The sequence below is a fragment of the Prunus avium genome, chromosome 7 (genome assembly GCF_965620075.1).
Source record: "Prunus avium chromosome 7, drPruAviu1.hap1.1, whole genome shotgun sequence".
NCBI classification, from domain to species: domain Eukaryota; kingdom Viridiplantae; phylum Streptophyta; class Magnoliopsida; order Rosales; family Rosaceae; genus Prunus; species Prunus avium.
The window spans coordinates 19,047,396-19,068,344 of NC_142290.1; the positions used below are offsets into that span (position 1 = coordinate 19,047,396).

A 20,949-nucleotide genomic window follows, 5' to 3' on the forward strand; every position below is an offset into this window, starting at 1 on the left:
ATTGCCATTATATTGCTGTTATATTGCTGTGATATTGCCATTGTATTGCCTGGTTATTGTGGTTATATTGTGTTAAGGTGGGCTTGAGTTCAACTACAGTTCTTGAATGCCAACAAGGATTTGAGCTTGAACTGTAATGGTTTGAGAAGTTATTAATTTTGATTGGCTTGCCTTAGTTAAAGGACTCAGACTAGTGGCAATTTGAGTTATATTGCCCATTGCGTGTTTATGCTGGCTGTGTCTCTGTTAGGTGGGCAATTATCTGACCGAAGTCTTGAGAAGGTTGGCTTGAACATGAGGCACATGATCTGAAAGTTAAGTCATGATTGTTGATTACGTGTGCCCTCATGTGATCAAAGAGACAAAAGCCACCCCATTTGATCTGAGGGATAAAAATCTTACCCCCCCCACCAAAAAATAAATAAAAATCTGTCTTAGTTATGAATAAGTTTGTAATGGTGTTAGGCGGACTTGACTAGTTATGAGTAGTCAGTAATGGTTACATGCATCTCAGACTCTCTATTTCTTTACTAAGCCAATGTCCCAAAAGCATATTGATCACCGTATTAATTTCTTATGACCACATTCTCCAAAGGATCTTATGAGTGCTTTCAATTTGTCAACAATGGCAAAAAATGGCCTACGTTGCACCAAGTCCTTGTTGGCTGTACTTATGACAAATATTTTTGATTCATGGTTTTTGAGGGGACGATTATCTTATGGTTGGTTACAATGGGATTCCATTCAAAATTATAAAGTTTTTTAATATTTCATTTTTTACTTATTCTTTGGTTTTCCTTTTGTATGTTTGTCTCTTGAATGATATCAAGAGGTTGCATGTTGATTGATGGCGGTTAGTTGGGAACAGTGGGTTCTAAAATTGACCTCATTGTTTGTATTTTTCTTCTTCTTCTTATTAGATCATGGAGAAATATCTATTTTGATTTGAAATTCTGCATTTTTGAAATATATTGCGTTGGTGTTACTTGTGTACCTTATCTGTTAATATTAGCGTCATAACAAATTTTCTTATGCCACAGAAATCAGCTGGAGGAGTTTTGCTGCCCAAATCAGCCGTTAAATTTGAGCGGTATCTTATGGGAGTAGTATGCCTACTGTTTCTGTCTCGTTATGATTAATTTTTTTTTTGAAGTAACAAGTTGAATATCAGGATATTCTAACGAGCATTGTTATTCTCAGATTCTTTCTGTTGGTGCTGAGGTTGGGGAAGTCAAGGCTGGAAAGAAGGTGAGCAATTAAAACATTCTCAAATAATGGCAACTGTCTTCTGGTCTGAAATAATGTTGATTTGTGACATATATTGTTGCTTAGACAATAAGTTTCTGAGCTAGTGAAGTTTTTTGTTGTTTAATGGTTTATTTCCAAGTAGTGATTTAGGTGCTTACCATGTCATCTGAATTTTGAATCCTTATCCTTTTGCAGGTTCTTTTCGCGGACATAAATGCATATGAGGTAAGTAGAATTGATTCAGTTGAAAATATTAGGGAAATAGCGGTATATGCCACTGATTTTATAATCTCAATTAAAAATACCACCAGCTCCCAATTTTTTTTACAACTAACATCTATAAATATAAAATTATTGTACACTTATTGCTCAGCTAACACTTTTTCTGTAAATCACCTCTCGCGATCAGGTCTCTCTTTGGCTCCGTCTCGCTCTGTCTCTGTTTGGCTCCGTCTCTCGCGCTCTCAGTCTCTGGTCGCTGAGGTCTCACTCTCTCTTCTCTCTTCCTCTGCCAGCGGAATCCGTTAATTGAAGATGCATGCCATCGATTACCTGAACCAGGTACTGTTGATCGACATTTTCTTACGGCTTAGGGTTTATGGGTTTGTTTGAAATTGGTTTAGGGTTTAGGGCTTTCTCTGAAATTGGTTTAGTGAGTTCTCTGAAATGGGTATAGGGTTTAGGGGTTTTTCAGGGTTCAGGGTTGCATATTGGATATGGATAAGTTATCTTTGTTTTTCATATTCTGTTGTGATTATTTGGAATTTCAGTTTGGGGAGGAATATTGAATGTGTAAACAAAGGGCAAAGAACCATATGCGGGGATGTATATTAGTTTTTGGTGCACAATGGGCTAGTTTAGAAGTTAGAGTACCTGCAGATGTGTTGCTTGTGCTATCTTTTAAATGGATTTGAAGAGCCTATACTGAAATAGCAGCTCCTTCCCATTTCCCTTCTCATTCGGGAAGCATTTTCGTGTTAGGCCGTTGGTTTATCAGTGACTTATTTGTTCAAACAATATTGGATGTAACTAGTGTTTCGTATCTAATTGTAGAAACGAATTTGCAGGTTTCTAGTGAGCAGAAGTCACCATAACTTTATCTTTTGGAGAATATTGTAAAGAATAGCGGACGGGACTACATAAAATATTTTGTTGTCAGACTCCCTGAGGTTAGATTTCTGTTTTTTGTGATGCCTCTCATTTCTCAGCATGTTTTTTGTGGTTACGTAACGCAACTTCTTGATTTATTGACATGTAACAATGTCTGAATCAACCTGGAATACACAACATATTTAGTTTGAGGTTTAACTAATGGCAATTGGGATTAAATTATCTTTGATATCCACACTGTTCACTGCTTATGAATTACATTGTTTGTTTGAAATAAAATGATGTTTTTCTGCACAATGTGTCATTATTACCCCGCTGTGTCAAATTGGACGATAGGCTTCACTTCACTTCACTCCGTAGTTACTTTGTAGTCAAAAGTTTTTCCTATTTTTTGCACTTGTAGGTGTATGAAATGGGAAAAACTTTTGTAGGAAGCCTTTTGAAGATAAAATATAAGAGAAGGACGTGGGAAAATATAAGAGCACGGCTTGTGGACAGAAAATGTAACATAAGGAAATTGGAAAATATAAGAGAAGGAAATGGGAAAATATAAGAGCAAGACTTGTGGAGAGAAAAGATAAGGGTTGATTCCACAATGAATGTGTATTTTTTCTGTCATGGGCCATTGGTGAACAAACATGAAATGCATATAAAGTTCTATTGGGGCTGTATTGTAGGTTTATCACTGATATATCTAGTGCATATTGCCATGAGATGCATCTGTATTGTGTGTTTATTGCTTGTAATTGTGTATATTTAAAAGGCTTGAAATTATTTGTATAATGGTGGTGTGTAGGGAAATATGGTCTCGAAAGCAAAGTTGATGATTGCTGCGGATGAAAAAATCCAGGGAAAGGCGTTGACCCTTTCCCATACAAAAACAGCGATCTGTACAATTAAGGACAAATTTAGTGGGCAACAGTTACAAAGGTTCAAGGACAGTTGTTTTGGCCATTTGTTAGTAATTGAGGACCTGAAGTGGACAACACAAATTATCCATGGCTTGTTGTTGAGAAAGGCAGACCCGAGGACAGTTTCTCAAGTCAACGGGATCAAATTCATCGTTGGCAACAAGGTCATACAGTTCACAGCGCAGCAGTTTGGAAAGCTTCCCTTCATTCCGACTGCAACTAATGACAACTGCTCATTGAAGAAGAAGTATTTCTGCAACAATAAAACGGTCAGCCTTTCCGAACTCGAACAAGCCTTCATCGACTGCAGTGATGAGGAGGACGTCTTCAAGTTTGGGCTGTTATATTTCGCTGTTTTTGTGCTGTTGGGCAGTGAAAAGCATGTCAACATTGACATGCGCTACTTGAAATTGGCCGAAGATGTTGAAGACTTCCAGAAGTATCCGTGGGGTGCTGTGTCATATGCCAAGACAAATTCGTCATTGTTGAGGGCACTGTGCGCAGAGTACCAGCGAGTCAAAGTGCCCCAGAAAGCCTTAAAAACCCAAAAATCAGCAAAGCAATCCAAGACAATGGCAAGTGGTAGACCAAGGGAGTACCACATAAAAGGATTTGGCTTTGCACTTCAGGTGAGGAAATATTCGTTTATGTATAAGTTCCATTTACTTTGTTTACAGTGATTGATATATTTTTCTTGAAAACAGATATGGGCTTTTGAGGTGTTTCCAGCATTCGCTGCATTGCATATCGTTGTGCGCGAACAGAATGCCCAAGTCCCTCGTATAGTACAATGGAGAATCAATAGTTTGCCTCGTTTTCACGAAGTCATGAGTCAAGTCTTTGAAAATGCAGAGGTTAGTTCTGTTTATAATACTAATGTTATGCTTCTGATTCAAATTATAGGTTTAATAATATGTTTTTTGTCTCTCTAAATTGCAGGTTGATGTGCAACCTCTCCGCCCATCTGTAATTGAGAAGCAGCAGCCGTATTGGAGTTGGGGTGACGATGTTGACGACACTGAAGAAGTTGTTGAGTTGTTTGGCGATGATGAAGAACCGAAAACCAGCACTTCTGCCTCTGTGCAAGAAAAAGACGAGGACATTGCTGAAACTGCTAGCCGTCCATCGTCTTCTAAGGCAAGCATTACATTTTTTCCAATATATACGTCATAATACAATAGGAAATAAACTGCTGTTGATGGGAAATATTTTCGAAATATTGTAACATTTGCGTTATAACTTAATGCAGGGTAAAGTCGCGTCCACTGATTTACGCTGTTTGAAGCCTGAGTTTGAAAGGACAAAGGATGAATTGGCCAAAGTAGCCGATTCGAATCGAGGACTTCGCAAGTGAGTGCATCAGTTGGAAGAAATTGTACGGACGGAGTCCTTGAAACGTGAGACAGAGTCTGCAAAATATAAAAAGTCAGTGGAGGATTTTGGCAAGAGCCTAGCTTCCATGGAACAGTATTTCAAGGGGGAGATAGAGCAGCTGAAAAAAATAAGTAGTGGGTTGAATGAGGGTGGGGAAGGACATGAGGACCTCCGTAGTCCTCATATGAATGAAGGACCATTACATGACTATGGTAGTCCGCATATAGAACCGGCAGCAATGGAAACAAAAATCCCCGGTGATGGAGCCGAACCATCCGCAGCCTTGGTAGTCGAAGAGGCACAAATGGTCACGTCCGTTCCTCACTTAGAAGTGCATGAAGCAGCTGAGCATGCACTTCTCGAGAAGCTGCCTACCCCGGAAGATGTGGCCGGGTGTGACGAAATCTGCAAAAGACTGATGTTTTTATTAGAAGATTGGAAAATAAGTGATAGTATGGCATCGGGAGGTCCGATCAATCCTCCAAGTATACCCAAAGTGAGTAAGGCTGGTGATGGAGAAGGGTCTAAAAGTGTTGAAACAAAAGAAGAGAAAGGTAAAGGCTGTAGACAGAAGCGTCCGTCCCACAGTTTGTGTAGTCCATTTACTGATCCGTTGAGGAAGAAGAGGACGATGAGTGTGTCGGATGCGACTGAAACCCCGCCAAGTTTTGATCCATCAAAACCCCTTCCCATTGAAGATGTGAAGGCAGTAATGGAGTTTTGCATTGGCTGGAAAAACGAGATCAGGTTAGGATTCTTTACCTTCAAAATCCAATGTTCATGTTATGCTAGTATGTGCTGATATAGAAATGAGAGAATTACCAAGTTCACTTTAATATACATGTGTATATTTGTGATGAACAAAATTCAGACTTTGTTAAAGCAAAAAAACATATTGACTGCTGCTGTGAAATGTATTTTGTTAAATATAGGTACTAAGAAATTTTGAATTGTAGTTTATTATTATAACATTTAGACTCAAAAGAAGACAATAAAACAGATTTAGAAGAGGTTGTAATAGCGGCTCCTTCCGCCCATGGCATCTGGTCTTCTCCTCCATGTTATGTTCCTCATGTTCCTCGACTCTGCTAGTGTCTTTCCTCAGTGATATTAATGCAGTTGAGGATCTGGAACATTTGGATGGAGGGCAATCGAAGATTTTGTCACGGTCAGTTAGGAGTAAGGGCTGAGGAGTTATGGGATAGAGTTAAATTGCGGGCTTCTCTTTGGGCATCGGGTTCTAGGCAGTTCAAGGATTATCATTACTCTATAAACTTGAGAGACATGGCTGCTGTCTTAAGATGATGTTACCTAAAGTCTTGTTTTCTTCCTATAGTTTTATCTTCAGTCATAGCTGCCTACATTTTCTTTAGTTGTTCTGGAGTTTTCCTTTTCATTGTTTAATCGAGGTTTTTTCCTCTTGATTATCAATAAAACGTTTCTATTCATTTAAAAAAATATTAATGCAGTCGAGGATGTTTTTAAAGTGTATATGGCAGTTACCTGTTGGATTATGGTTATGTGTTCAAAGAGTTTCTTAATCTAAAACAAATTATTACTCGAACAAAGAATTCAACTTACGGTCACATTTGAAGTGAAGACAAACACTGTTGAAATAGAAGACAAATAGAATTGCTTGGTTGTCGTTACAATTTGAAGGCTGAGAAACTGGGCCAGAGATAAGTAGTTTACCTAAGAATACTCAATTGGTCCTCAAGGGGACAAAAATGGAGACAAATAAAGTCAAGATGATTGGGCACTAAAACATGGAGATAAAATGCAACAATTTTTTAGTTTTCTGTTTTATCATGTTTCTTCATATTTATATATACAATTTGAAAGTTTTGTTACAATTGAGGCAAAATTATTCCACTCCCCAGTGAAGTAGCTTCCTACTTACCAAGAATTCTATATTTGTCTCACCTAATTGCTACATATAAGTCAATTCATTATTTGTCTCACGTAAGGCCCATATATAACTCCCTCATTGTAGCCGGACTGTAGCCGGATTTCAACTTCTGCCCGTAGGGCCTCTGCATGACGGCCATGTTATTGATTGCTCACGGCCCAATGTGCTTATAGTATAATTTGACAGCATGTATACGACTAATATTTTACAATATAAACAATTTGAAATGGGAATTTATGTTTCTGCCTAAGTTATGAAAACTTTTATTTTAAATGGGACAATATTATTTTATATATGTTGTGAAAACTGTTACCAGCTAAGTTCTGATCGGGAATTTACGTTTTTGCCTCTTGTAGTGCGGAGGTGCAGTTGGAATCATGTTCGGTGGGCGCTGATTTTTTCTACAAATTGATCGATGATACGGAATGGATTAGCTCAAGGGTAAGAATACACAAATCTCTACTTTATTACGATACTTCAAATGTTTTCTAACCTTTATTAAGTGTATAGTTGTATGAAAGTGTGCTCACATTATATACGTGAACTTTCAGCACTTGGACATGGCAACCTTTCTCATCCGGAAAAGGCAACTTGCGCATCCGTTGGTATTTGGAACTCACTGGACAACGGCTGATTGTTGCTTGCAGGTCAACATGTTACCATTTGACATTCACTGCTTCATTTGCTTTTGGTTGTCATTATGTAATATGCCTTCATTTCAATGTGTGCAGCAATTTCTAGAGCCGGTGAAAGCGACTGGCAAGACACGTGGAGCGAAGAAGGCAGCTGCTGCAAACATCAGTGAGCTTACACCCAGCAAATTGAACAATATACATCACTATGTGCGCGGTACGTGGCAACACGGGTATGGCCAAGCTTGGACAAAAGTTAGGAAGGTGTATTTTCCATATAATCTGAAAGGGGCCCACTGGGTTGCAATCGAACTTGATTTCGTCAATCATACTGCAACTGTGTATGACTCGTACTCTGATTTTACCGCCACAAAGAAGCCAGTTGGACTGCTTCGCCCTATTTCCGAGACGCTGGCACGAGTGCTGTTTGAAATGCACTTTTATGAAGCTTCTGAGCTTGAAGACGTTAAGCAAAGGGGGCTGCAGATGTCACGCTTTACGGCATTCTCAGTTTGCACCATTGGAGATGTGCCACAACAACGAGATGGGTAAGGTTTGTTAATTTAGTCGAGTTTAGAAAATATTTTACATAAATGCATTTCTAATTTCCCAACTTATTGGCTTGACAGTGCGTCTTGCGGAATCATGACGGTAAAATTCTTGGAGCATCTCAGTGCTGGGATTTCGTTAACAACAATTGACCCTTTGAAGAGCAAATATTACAGACTGAAGCTTGCAATAGAGGGTTTAAGGGGGGAGGCATATGTATGAGGTATATGTCTTCATGTCTGTGAATTTTGTTGACTGTGGACTTAGGACTTGGGAATTGACTGTGCTGATTAATTATGCAAAGGAACTCCTTTATATGAAGATGCAGACGTGGATGCTTTGCTGGAAATTCCTGCGTTTTTGCTAGAGCTACTAGGTTTAGTTATTATGTGTAGCAACCCGGGTCTTTGCCCCTGCTGTATAATGTGAGGTGTAATATTGTACAGTCTAAAAGCAGTGGGTAATTGCCTTACATGGCACACACACTGTTTCGATTTTGAAGGTTACCTATTTTGTACACCTCCATATATAAATATTGTTGCTCTTTATGGATGCTTTTGTAGCCATTGTTCACATTATCTGTCTGTGGTTTTGTTTGCAATTTATGTGATATAGGTAAAATTCCATTTCCTATACTGGGAATCTGTTAGTGGACTTACTGAAGCATACAGCTTTCTTCATATTTCTGAATTTAGTTTTGACTTAGTTCGTTTGAAATAATGTCGGCCGCAATTCTACTTTTGTGCGTAGCATTATGTTGTTATTGGCTTGGCACTATGAACTGACTCGGTGGTAGTTACAAATTAACATACGTCTTCTTTCTGGAACTGACATTCATAAACTCTATCTATGTACTTCACCCAGTTGTTTTTGCAGGTCGGTCTCAACCAAGTGTTGATTGCAATATTGTAAAGAAGATGACCATACACTGTTATTTTCTGTGGGCATACGTATGAGATGCCTTAGCTTTAATTGGTTAGGTTGTTCGAAGTTTTATGTACACAATCTCACAGTCACGGCCAAGTTGTTTTTCATTTCATGTACTTCTCCGGCCTTTTTTATCCCCCATTATTCTGATTATGGAGATGAAGTAAATACTATTGTGGAGCTTATAGCATGTTTACTTTATTTTGTGGGCTTAATTGTGTGAGAGATGCCCTTATAATGGCAAACAAACAGTTTTGACATCAATCGTTTGAAACAATTGAAATCACACCGTGTATTATTATGAATATTTTTGTTTCTTCGTCCGAGAACAAGCAAATTGGTTAGAAATATCAAATTCCGCATGGACCTAGAGTTCTACGGTACCATCCTAGGATACTTCACACTGGTCTTGGAAGGACATCTAAAACGGTTAGTGTAATGGATTTTCTTTTGTCTTCTATTTGGACCAAGCATGCCAAAAATCATTCTTGTTTTCAACCTTACTACACCAAATGACATGGACATATGATATAATAGCAATATCAGGCCAATATACATGCACTATAGAGGCAATATTAGAGCAATAGAAGGATAATACGATAGAAAAAATATAACAATATACATCCAATAAGGTCGCAATATGAATACACTATATATACAATACAAATGCAATATGAAGCAATAAACATACAATATACATACAATATAACAGCAATATTAAGTGAATCTACATACGATACACACACATCCATTACAGACTACATTTTACACATGCAAAATAAATCGTCACCGAAGCTTAACAGTACTATCCCGCGAAGGGAAAACGAAGAAGCAGTAGAGCATTACATTAACAACAATAAATTTGGCTTACAAACGAAAAAAGCAAACCTTAATGGGAAATTGGAAATTGTGGATTTCAACCCAAAATAGGACTATGTAAACTGCAAACTTGGAAAATGGGAAATAAGGAAACTTGGAAAATTTATAACTTGGAAATATAGAAGAAAAGGAAAATTGGAAAATCCGAAATACGGAAAAATGGGAACTTGGAAAATTGGAAAATTGGAAAATTGGAAAATTGGAAATAGGAAAAAAGGAAAGTAGGACATAGGATAAATGTTGGCGAGTAGAATAAATCCTATTCTATTTGGGTTTTATTTATATTTCCTTTTGTATAGATATTATGTAATTAGGATTCCACTTATTACTACAGGTCACCCTACTAGGGTTTGTAACCTGTATTATAAATACCTCATTTCAGAGAATGAAATATATATGAAAATATTCTACCCATATTGTTTGACTATAAAAGGACACTTGGAAAATTGGAAAATTGGGTAATTGGAAAATAAAGCAACTTCCAAAATTGGAAATTGAACAGAAGGAAACTTGGAAAATAGGAAACAGGAAAAAAAAGAAACTTTCAAAACATGAAAATTGGAATAAAGGAAAATTGGAAAAATGGAAATAGGAAATAGGAAAAAAGGACAGTTGGAAAATATGCAAATTCGCAAATTGGAAAGTTGAAAATTGGATAATTGGATAATTGGATAATTGGACTATTGGACTATTGGACTATTGGACTATTGGATACCGGGATAATTGAAAAATAGCAAATAAGGCAACTTGGAAAATAGCAAAATTGGAAATAGACCAAAAGGAAAGTTAGCAAATTCGAAAATTTGAAAATTTGAAATAGGAAAAAAGGAAAGTAGGAAATAGGATAAAAGGACACTTGGAAAATTGGAAAATTGGGTAATTGAAAAATAACGCAACTTCCAAAATTGGAAATTGAACAAAAGGAAACTTGGAAAATAGGAAACAGGAAAAAAAACAAACTCTGAAAACATGAAAATTGGAAAATTGGAAACAGGAAATAGGAAAAAAGGACAGTTGGAAAATAGGCAAATTCGCAAAGTGGAAATTTGAAAATTGGAAAATTGGATGGATAATTGGATAATTGGAAAATTGGACTATTGGACTATTGGATACCTGGATAATTGAAAAATAGCAAGTAAGGCAACTTGGAAAATAGCAAAATTGGAAATAGAACAAAAGGAAAGTTAGTAAATTGGAAAATTGGAAAATTGGAAAATGGAAAAAAAGGAAACTTATAAAATAGGCCAATTGGAAAAAAGAAAATTGGTTAATAGAACAATTGGATAATTGGACAAAAACAGAAAATTGGATAAATGGAAATAGGAAACAGGGACACATGGAAAACGAATTGAAATTGTGGAAATGGGAAATAAGACAATTACCATATTGGACAATATTAGTTACTTTCTCCATTAGCCAAAGCAGGCAACTTTTTTTAATTACATAATGGGAAAATAGGAACATTGAAAAATTGGTAAACTTGAAATAGAACAAAAGGAAACTTGGGAAATATAAGGATGGATAACAATTGTCGTGTCCGTGATATTTGAAATCAAGATAACTTTGAACGAAGTGGACTGTTATTAGACCAAATGCCATTGACATACGATATAATAGCAATATAACAACAATATACAGTCACTATAGAGCCAATACTGATACAATATGTGGATGATACGATAGCAATAGTTTTACAATATACATACAATAGGGTAGCAATAGTCAAGCACTATATATACAATACAAATGCAATATTAAGCAATATACATGCAATATTAGAGCAATAGTAAGTTTATCTACATACAATACACACACATCCATTAGAGAATACATTTCACAGATGCAAAACAAATCGCCCCCGAACCTTCTACAGGTCCATCAAAAGATCCATGTCTTTGTCCTTTGTCCTCGCTGCATGCACGAGAGTATGATGAGCCATTCCCTCAGCACCCATATTCAGCACCTCCCACACACCAGCTACATCAATTTCACTCCACTTGTAGTTTGGTGAGATGACCGAAGCATAATCTCGGAACATTTCAAAGCCGTTGTTGAAACATTCAACCATTTCATGGTTATATTCTTCAGATTTTGTGAATTTTTCGACGGCATCTTTCTTTCGCTGTTCCAATTTCAACTTCAACAACTCTAACTTTTTGCTCCGACTTTTTGCTTTTAGAGTTTGCTTAACTTCTCCAGCAAATGCTTTGTTCAACTTGTTGGCCAAGTTTCCCATAACTTGGCCATCCAGATCGCATTTGGTCTCCCACCAATCTGTTGCCTTTGACAAATATTGGAGCTCGTGCTTGACCGCAGATATTTGGTCAAGCGGATCAGTGCTCTCGGCCTCACTTCCAGATGAAGTGGGATCATGCTTCGGAGTCAGCGGTGGAGATGGGAATGGCACATGCCACGGCAGGTCCCCCGGGTAACTGACTTGGTCGTTTGGAGGCCGTACATCCGACATGTTGAAGTATTGAAGTATTGAAGTATTGAAGTACTACAAATCACAGCTGCCGACTGCAACAAAACAAATAAACGTAGATTCTGTGTCAAGTTGTAAACGACAATATGGTTAGCTTTAGTGGACAATGTTTGGCTTTGAGTAAGACTGATATGAAGTACTGATATGAATGTGGAGACTGTTTGCCTTTGAGTAAGACTGATATCAAGTACTGATATGAATGTTTGCCTTTGCCTTTCAGTCAGACTGATATGAAAGTTTACCTTTCCCGTCAATTAAGCTGCCTATGTTGCAGTTATATATAGGAAGGTTCATATAATGGGTATGTAGTGGGTGCATTAAATTGATGGGATTGCAAACTACACCATTAACTCCTTGGCTGTAATTTACAGCAATACAGCATTACATTAACAACAATAAAATTGGCTTACAAACGAAAAAATGCAAACCTTAATGGGAAATTGGAAAATAGCAAAATAGCAAATTAGCAAAAGTGCAAAATTGGAAATTGGGAAATAAGGAAACTTGGATAATTGGAAAATTGGAAATAGAACAAAAGGAAAATTGCAAAATTGGAAAATTGGAAAATCGGAAATACGAAAAAATGGAAACTTGGAAAATTGGAAAATTGGAAATAGGAAAAAACGAAAATTGGAAAGAGGAAACTAGGAAACTAGGAAATAGGAGAAAAGGACACTTGGAAACATGGAAAAAGGAAAAAAGGACACTTGGAAAATAGGCAAATAGGAAATAGGGAAAAAGGACAGTTGGAAAATAGGCAAATTCGGAAATTGGAAAATTGAAATTTGAATAATTGGAAAATTGGATAATTGGAAAATTGGATAATTGGATAATTGGAAAATTGGACTATTGGACTATTGGACTATTGGATACCTGGATAATTGAAAAATAGCAAATAAGGCAACTTGGAAAATAGCAAAATTGGAAATAGAACAAAAGGAAAGTTAGCAAAATGGAAAATTGGAAAATTGGAAAAAGGAAAAAGGAAAAAAAGGAAACTTAGAAAATAGGCCAATTGGAAAAAAGAAAATTGGTTAATAGAACAATTGGATAATTGGACAAAAACAGAAAATTGGATAAATGGAAATAGGAAACAGGGACACATGGAAAATAGGAAAATTGGAAACGAATTGAAATTGTGGAAATGGGAAATAAGACAATTACCATATTGGACACTTTGAATTACTATCTCAATTACGCAAAGTAGGCAACTTTTTTTAATTACATAATGGGAAAATAGGAACATTAAAAAATTGGAAAACTGGAAATAGAACAAAAGGAAACTTGGGAAATTGCAAAATAGGATAAAATAGGCACAAAAAATGAAAAATTGGATAATTGGAAAATTGCCTAATTGGATGACAGATGGAAAATAGGAAAATTTGAAAAATGGAAACGAATTGAGATTGCTAAAATGAGAAATAAGACAATAACCATATTGGTCAATTTGAATGAGTTGATCAATTAGGCAAATAGGCAAATCCCTTTTTTGAATTACATAATGGGAAAATGACCAAGTTCGGAACATCCAAAATAGAAATATATGACAAAAAGGCATACAGTGAACTGGGTAATAACTCCCGCCCAATACTATCCCGCCTAACACTCCCGCGAAGCCCTCCCGCCAATGGCTCCACCTAATCCCTCCCGCCACTAACTCTCTCTGTTACTCCAGGTCATTAAAACCTGCCTATATTAATCAACCCAGCTGTTTGAAATGAAAGCTTCCATCACATTAACTCCTGCTTGCAGCCATTACCTTCCCCACTGATTTCACTCACATCGCATTTAGTCCCCCTTTTTTCCAATGAAGTCATACACCAGCCTACATTAAATAACAAAGACGATGGACCATAACCTCACACCAAACCCAACGCTTTCAATTACTGAAGGAGGGGAGACTGAAACAGAAGCCAACTCACCCAATTCACTCACTGCAGACTTGGTCCATGGCATGCAGCAATGTCGAGGCAATACCATGTTTTGGAAAAATCGTCATGCAGACATAGTATCAAAAATTGTGGAGGGCCAAGCTAGATGGGATGTCATAAGAAAGCGCACAATTCGCTCTCGTTATCATGCCCGCATGCATCTCGTACATATAAAGGCAATCAAACGAAAAATTGAAATTGGCCATACCACTGCAATTATGGTATTCAAGGAATCAGAAGAAATGGCCAAGTTGAAGCAACAACAAGTGGAAAGGGGATTTGAACTATTTCGTAAGTTTGCAAAAATAGTGGATCCAGCAGGAAACTGGGCCAACATCACTGTGGCCGGGGTCATGAATTTCATGGGTCGTGGTCGCCGCACTTGAAGAGTATGCAAACTTCGAATTTGTCAATAGCAGGGAAATGGAACTATGAGGTGGCCTCTTTTTGTATTATGTAACCATGGGGTGGCGTGTTGTTGTATTATGTAAGTTTGGAAATAGGATTTTATGGAATGATCATGCCTCTTTTTGTATTTGTGCATACACAGTTTATCGGTGTCCAGTTCAGTGGCGATATAGCAGCAATAACTATACAATAAACATGCGTATAATGGCAATATTATGTCAATACGGGTACAATACAGAGGTGATAGAGTTACAATATGATCGTATTACAGTATGTACTGCATCAGAATATGTTTCAAATTATTTGGTCCTAAAAAAGTCAAGAACAAAATTATTAAGTAATTACAACCTGGAAAAAGGATGAAGTATACATCCCTTAAAAGACATATGGCCTACATTACAGACCTTAAAAATGAACTCTCTATATATAATGCATGCCTTGTAGCACCATCACATCCCCCCCTAAATTACACAAACATGACACCCCAAAACCTCATGCTCCTTCCTCTTTCAACCCCTAAATTATCCATTGGATGCCCACTACTAGATCATTGCTTGGGGGGTGGGATACCCTGCAACTCCATAACAGAATTGGGTAGGGGAGAGTGGTTCCGGGAAGACGCAGCTTTGTCTCCAACTTACGGTACGAGCTCAGCTCCCACCCTCACATGGCGGACTAGGGGGCTCCTCCGTCTACATATTCACAGAATTTAGCTTCTCATTTCGTCGATTGCAACAACTAGGCAACCTTTATCATGCATCATACCCCAACTTAATAAGGTTGGAGCCATTGGAAGACATATATGTTCGTGGTGTTCATGATGCTCAAGAACTCATCCATGTCCTTGGAGACATAGAAGCATTTATTGCCATTGATCACACCCGCCTACCTGTCAAACTCATTGTCGTTGATTCCATTGCTGCATTGTTCCGATCACAGTATCAGACAACACCGGCAGATTTGAAACGGCGGTCGGAAATGTTCTTCAACATATCTGGGACATTGAAGGGTTTAGCAAATAAGTTTGGGTTGGCGGTGGTTGTCACCAACCAAGTGGTGGATTTTATTGGGCCACATGATGGAGTGAATGGGGTGAGGTTGGGAAACTTGGAGTCCCTGGACACATCAGGCAGACGGGTGAGTCCAGCTTTGGGACTGGCTTGGGCACATTGCATAAATTCAAGAGTGTTCTTGGCAAGCCATGAGCAATCTATTGGGGTTAACATTCGTAATGCTCATTCAACAACTATATGTAGTCAAACACATAGGACATTTCACCTTGTATTTGCCCCACATCTGGCCTATGCATCCGCCAAATTTGTAATCAGAAAAGAAGGTTTAGTCGGAGTATCAGGGTAACTGTGTAATAAAGGAATTCTAAGAACTTTAATGTTTTGGATCCTTTTGGAATTACATTCCAGGCCCTTTAATTTCGCACTCAAATTATAATAGCAATCTGGAAGCAATACCAGTGCAATAAAAGTACAATAAAATAGCAATCTGGAAGCAATACAGCATGCTGTAGCAATGCAACCCAAATTATGCAAATTTAAAACAATTCCCATTCAACATAACACGAAACCCACCACAAATAAAAGTAAAGTTTACATGACCTACCAAAGCAACACAAATCATATTGTCTAAGATACATTGCGCAATGGAATATTGTTTTTACAGGTGCTTTTATTGTGGCCTCCGGAACCACACCTTGAGCACTTTCTTCTAATGGTGCCCTCTCCTTGCGAGGGAATTCTTAACTTCTTTCGTCTGCCTGGCATGACCCTTGCAATGGGAGGCAGCACAACTTGACTTCGAACATCTTCAGGAATATCCCACCTTCCGTGAGGCTGTACCGGGTAGATGCTATCCGAATAAGCATCCATCCAAGTTTTCCGAGTGTAATACCGAGAAGCCTTTGAGTATACATTTACTTTCAAGAAGCGGCAAACTGCAACTACATGCTTGCAAGGTAGCTGCTCAAGCTGAAACTTTCTACAACTACAACTGTTGTTCGTCAAATCTACGAGGCCGTCCATATAACCGTCCAAAACATTATACTGCGCATTATTTAGTTTAACCACATTCATCCTTGCAGCATCCTCCAACCTGTTCCTCAACTTCTTCTCTCCAAAATTGGGGCACAATGTTGTTGTGCAATTCAAAGCCAAGTCACGACGTTCGGTGAACCATTTCACAAGGAGATTCATAATTTCCCCTATCAAATGAACCACTGGCATCATCCTTGCAAACCTAAGGACTGAGTTGATTGACTCCGCAATATTTGTTGTCATTACATTGTAGCGGCGTCCATCCATGTGAGCTCTAGACCACTTATGTAAACCTGCCTCTTCAAGATATTGAGCAACATGTTCCTTTCGCTTGATCTTGTGAAAATGACAATCAAATTCAGCAATGGAATAAGATTTCGCAGCCTTCTCAAAGTGCATAAGTATGTGATCATACTTTTTCAACTTGCAAGTGCGTTTCATGTTCCCCTTCATATGATAAAAGCATATGCCATGTTGCGCCGTTGGAAAAACTTTGTTCCACACATTCTCTATGCTAACATTGCGATCAGAAATAATAACAAGATTGGGACACTCACCAATGGCTTCATGAAGTTTAGTGAAAAACCAATGCCATGATGCATCCGTCTCCAAATCCCCGATCCCAAAAGCAAGAGGATATATATTTCGATTACCATCAAATGCATTTGCTACAAACATAACACCCTTGTACTTGGATTTTAAATGAGTGGCATCCACGGCTATCACTGGGCGCATGGAAGAACGAAACCCTCTAATACATGCGCCAACCGCCATAAAGAAATACACAAAGTGATTGTTCTCATCAGTTTGGATGTGTGTTTTTGTGCCGGGATTCATACGCTCCAATTCATAGCAATAAGCTGGAAGGATATAATATGCCTCCTCCGCTGATCCTCTAATGGACAATAGAGCTAACTCCCTTGCTTTCCAAGCTTTCGAATAATGGATGTTGAAACCAAAGTTGTGTTTCACATCTCTCATAATGTCACTTGGTGTGTATATTGTCCGAGAATCCTTAAACTTCCTTTTAAATGAAGTGGCTACAAGTGCTGCAGTTGCTTGACGATGGTTGTCACTTACAACCCTCAAATCACATTCATGGACAGTTGTACACCTCACAATCATGAAGCTGTTATCTCCAAATCTCGATGCTCGGACTCGCCATGGGCATGGACGTTGACAACAAACCACAACCAACCTCTTAGTGCAAGACAATTGCACCTTAAATTCAAAGTGGCCTCTTAATGCCATCAACTGTAACTCCGTCAACAATGCTTTCTTAGTAGAGAAAATTTGCCCAACTGTAATTTTCGGATTCCAATCACTTCGCGAAAACCCCCCATCCAAATAAGCTTCTCCATCATTTACACCGGCTTCATTGTACCGGTTCTGTTCACCTATTTCATTCGAATAATGTTCACGAATGGGTTCAAATTCTCCTCCTAAACGCATTATTGGCAGTTGGGCAGATGTGTTCAAGCAGCCCAAAATAGGAGGGGCAGAGTACACTGACACTTCATTTCTTTCAGTACCATTATCACCACCATGCATCTGATCCACCTCGCTAAAATCAATCATATCCATAAAATCTGTCCCTACTTCACCTCCCACATCAGTGCCATTTGTATTATTCCAAGTTACTTCATTGCTTTCAACAATGGCAACTGAAGAACGACCCATCCGACTACTATCTGTCGTGATATGCATACTATCAACTACATCATTTCTCAGTCCTTTATCTTCTATACTCACGAGTAAGGGAGCTAGTTTTGAAGGTGTTACCTCAGAATTGTACTTCATAAAAAATTTTACATCATCATCGTCCTCAATCTTTATGTGCTTCCACTCATTCGAGGCCAGCAAAACTGAGAATTTTAAGCTAACCTTGTCTTCGCTGCTGTTTGTATTACCAATCTGATGCACACGGTCCAACAGTTCAGCAAATTTGATGGTCCGTGGAACTATTAAGCCTTTTGACTCACCCCCTTCGTATTTGCACATCTTCTTCGAGGTGACCCATTTTCCATTGTAGCACACGAGAATAACAATTGTCTCCATTTCTGACCATGACAAAACAACATTTCATTAACACAATATAACCACAATAAACACACAATACAATAGCAATATAACTACAATATAAAAACAATATAATAGCAATATAACGTCAACATAACAGCAATACGACAGTGAAATAAGAGGAACGCAACAGCAGTACACCAGTAACACATCAGCAATCACACTATACAGATATACTACATCAAATGGAAAATCCCAAGTCTCAAGATTCACATATCCAGACCAATCTAAGTGCAATTGGTACAAACCCAGATGACTGAGCATGAATATTCAACAAAACCTGACCCAAAGCAATTAAAGCCAAAACGAATTTAACACAAACCCAAACAATCAAATTATAACCCATTTCACATAATCCCACTAATTTTAAGAAAATAACCATCAACACTACCTTTTCGAGGTCGGCAATCCACTAAAGCTTCAAGGTTGCAAGCAGCTATTCAGAAGACATACCTAAAGGGAGGGGTTCCGATTCCAAACAGAGAGCAAGAGACCGAATACAGGGAGAAAGAGAGAGAGAAAGAGCTGCACTATGGGAAAGAGAGCAAAGAGAGAGACACAGAGTTGCGCTAGAGAGAGAGAGCCAAGAGAGACACAGAGAGCTGCGTTAGACAGAAACCTAAGAGAAAGAGAGATGTGCCAGAGAGAGAGAGAGAGCTGAGTGACCTCAGAGAGACCAAACTTTCTGAACTTGTGAAAATTCAGCAATAAGTGGACAATAATTTTATATTTATAGGTGATAGTTGTACAAAAATTGGGGAGCAGTGGTATTTTTAATTGAGATTATAAAATCAGTGGCATATACCGCTATTTCCCAAAATATTATACAGCTCTGATGTTAAGAGTCTAAAATAAACATTGATGAAGGACTTCCACCGTTTTATATGAGTATATTCCATCACATTGTTAACCTGTGCGTTGTAACTTCTGGACACTTAAATGGCATAGAACGAACTTATTTACTTAACAATTGTCTTGTTTCATTTGCTATGACATCAAAATTATCAACTATCTAATCTCGGTTGGCTAGCATGATTGTCTGATACAATCACAGCTTATCTTGTGCCTGTTCCAGAGCATGCACAATTATTGTGTTGAGCATTTCTGACACAAAATTGGCACACGTTCTGTCTTGACTCCCAAGAATGGCCGACTGTAAAACAAGGAGCTGACATTTTTATCTTCTTTATAAACTGAAGTCTATGTTGTGCAAATGGTCTATGAATTGTTGCATGCAATGGGTGCATATGGATGCTTGCACTATGGATTGCCATTTTCTTTTACTGATAATGCATTTTTGACGTCTCAGGTGGATTTGGGAACAGATGGCAGGCACTGCTTCTGCAAAGAGAGTGAATTACTGGCCGTAGTTGAATAAAGTTTCAGCTACGGGTAGGTACATTGTTTTACAGGATTATTTTGTGAAACTTTTCATTGTCAAGATGGTTTTCCATGCAGTGTCTCCAACTCCCAAAACTATATATTAAGTTCAAATTTGTTAAGTACATGCTATTTCTGCATATGCATTGATTGCATGGGTTTTTGTATTATTTAATCTCCAATGTTGACACTTTAGAAATATTGGTAGGAAATTGGAAGGAGTGGGGAGAGGAAGGCATGATTTTACAGGAGGTCTTCCATCTGGATTTTTAAAAACCTTCTGAGAGAAAAGGTCTTGATCGTTGGATCAAATCCACAGTTGGGATTAGCTTAAAAAGTTATAGTAAAACTTAAACCAAAAACTGAAGCAGATTTGTTTGCTGTTTAGTTGGTTCAATCTGATATAGAAAGCATTCGAAATGGAATTGCGAATCCGATTAGAGGTTTTAAAGATGTTTAACTCATTTTCTGGTTGAATTTGTTTTAATCTGTACCATACGTACAATTTCTCCACAGCATTTTGAATGGATCAAACATCATATGAATCCGTCCAAAAGAAAAACAAATAGAAACACAGCTAATATAACAAAGCATTCTTTAGCGATCCCAATATCGGGGTATCAAAATGTATAAAAAATAGGCCACTACAAAAGAGCTTATAAAAAATCTTTAAATGAAAATGAACAAGAAATGGTGAAAAAGGTACGAGGAATATCGCTTGTCTTAAAAAAATAAAGATACGAGGAATATTGCTCTCAACTCCACACAATTGATCTTGGTTACAATTCACTGGTAGGGAGAATTCCTGACGAGCTTGGCACCTTGTCAAAGCTATTAAAAATAGCAGTTGACAACAACAACCTGACCAGGAATGTTCCTTACTCTTTCAGCAACTTATCATCTCTTGGCTTTCAGCAACTTTTAATAATTTGAATGGAAGCATTCCAGATATCTTTGGCCAAAAGACCAATATTAGCTATCTTGCTTTGGATGGAAATAGCTTGTCAAGTATGATCCATCCCTCCATCTTCCTTTTCCCTTCGCGGGATAGTATTGTTATGGTTCGATGGCGATTTATT

At 37.9% G+C, this 20,949-nt stretch overlaps 5 protein-coding genes across 5 annotated transcripts; 3 read left to right on the forward strand and 2 right to left on the reverse strand.

Annotated features, from left to right (window-relative positions):
* The first annotated feature begins 625 nt into the window (after window positions 1–625).
* On the forward strand, window positions 626–19,992 carry LOC148293062 (10 kDa chaperonin 1, chloroplastic-like). Its single transcript, XM_088244563.1, has 5 exons — window positions 626–696; window positions 1,013–1,106; window positions 1,201–1,248; window positions 1,444–1,473; window positions 19,800–19,992. Exons 1-5 carry the CDS (start codon window positions 626–628, stop codon window positions 19,866–19,868), a joined length of 312 nt encoding a protein of 103 aa, XP_088100689.1. The 3' UTR covers window positions 19,869–19,992.
* LOC148293063 (uncharacterized) lies at window positions 3,161–4,623 on the forward strand. Its single transcript, XM_088243971.1, has 4 exons — window positions 3,161–3,898; window positions 3,974–4,123; window positions 4,209–4,406; window positions 4,519–4,623. The coding sequence occupies exons 1-4, from the start codon at window positions 3,161–3,163 to the stop codon at window positions 4,621–4,623; spliced, it is 1,191 nt and encodes a 396-aa protein (XP_088100097.1).
* LOC148293064 (uncharacterized) lies at window positions 5,062–7,955 on the forward strand. The gene is made up of 5 exons (XM_088243881.1): window positions 5,062–5,390; window positions 6,909–6,993; window positions 7,104–7,199; window positions 7,284–7,732; window positions 7,814–7,955. The coding sequence occupies exons 1-5, from the start codon at window positions 5,062–5,064 to the stop codon at window positions 7,953–7,955; spliced, it is 1,101 nt and encodes a 366-aa protein (XP_088100007.1).
* Window positions 11,407–12,006, reverse strand: LOC148293065 (uncharacterized). Its single transcript, XM_088256151.1, has one exon. The coding sequence runs from the start codon at window positions 12,004–12,006 to the stop codon at window positions 11,407–11,409; it is 600 nt and encodes a 199-aa protein (XP_088112277.1).
* LOC148293066 (uncharacterized) lies at window positions 15,842–18,506 on the reverse strand. Its single transcript, XM_088244452.1, has one exon. It carries the CDS (start codon window positions 18,467–18,469, stop codon window positions 16,004–16,006), a length of 2,466 nt encoding a protein of 821 aa, XP_088100578.1. The 5' UTR covers window positions 18,470–18,506; the 3' UTR covers window positions 15,842–16,003.
* Window positions 19,993–20,949: the final 957 nt, after the last annotated feature.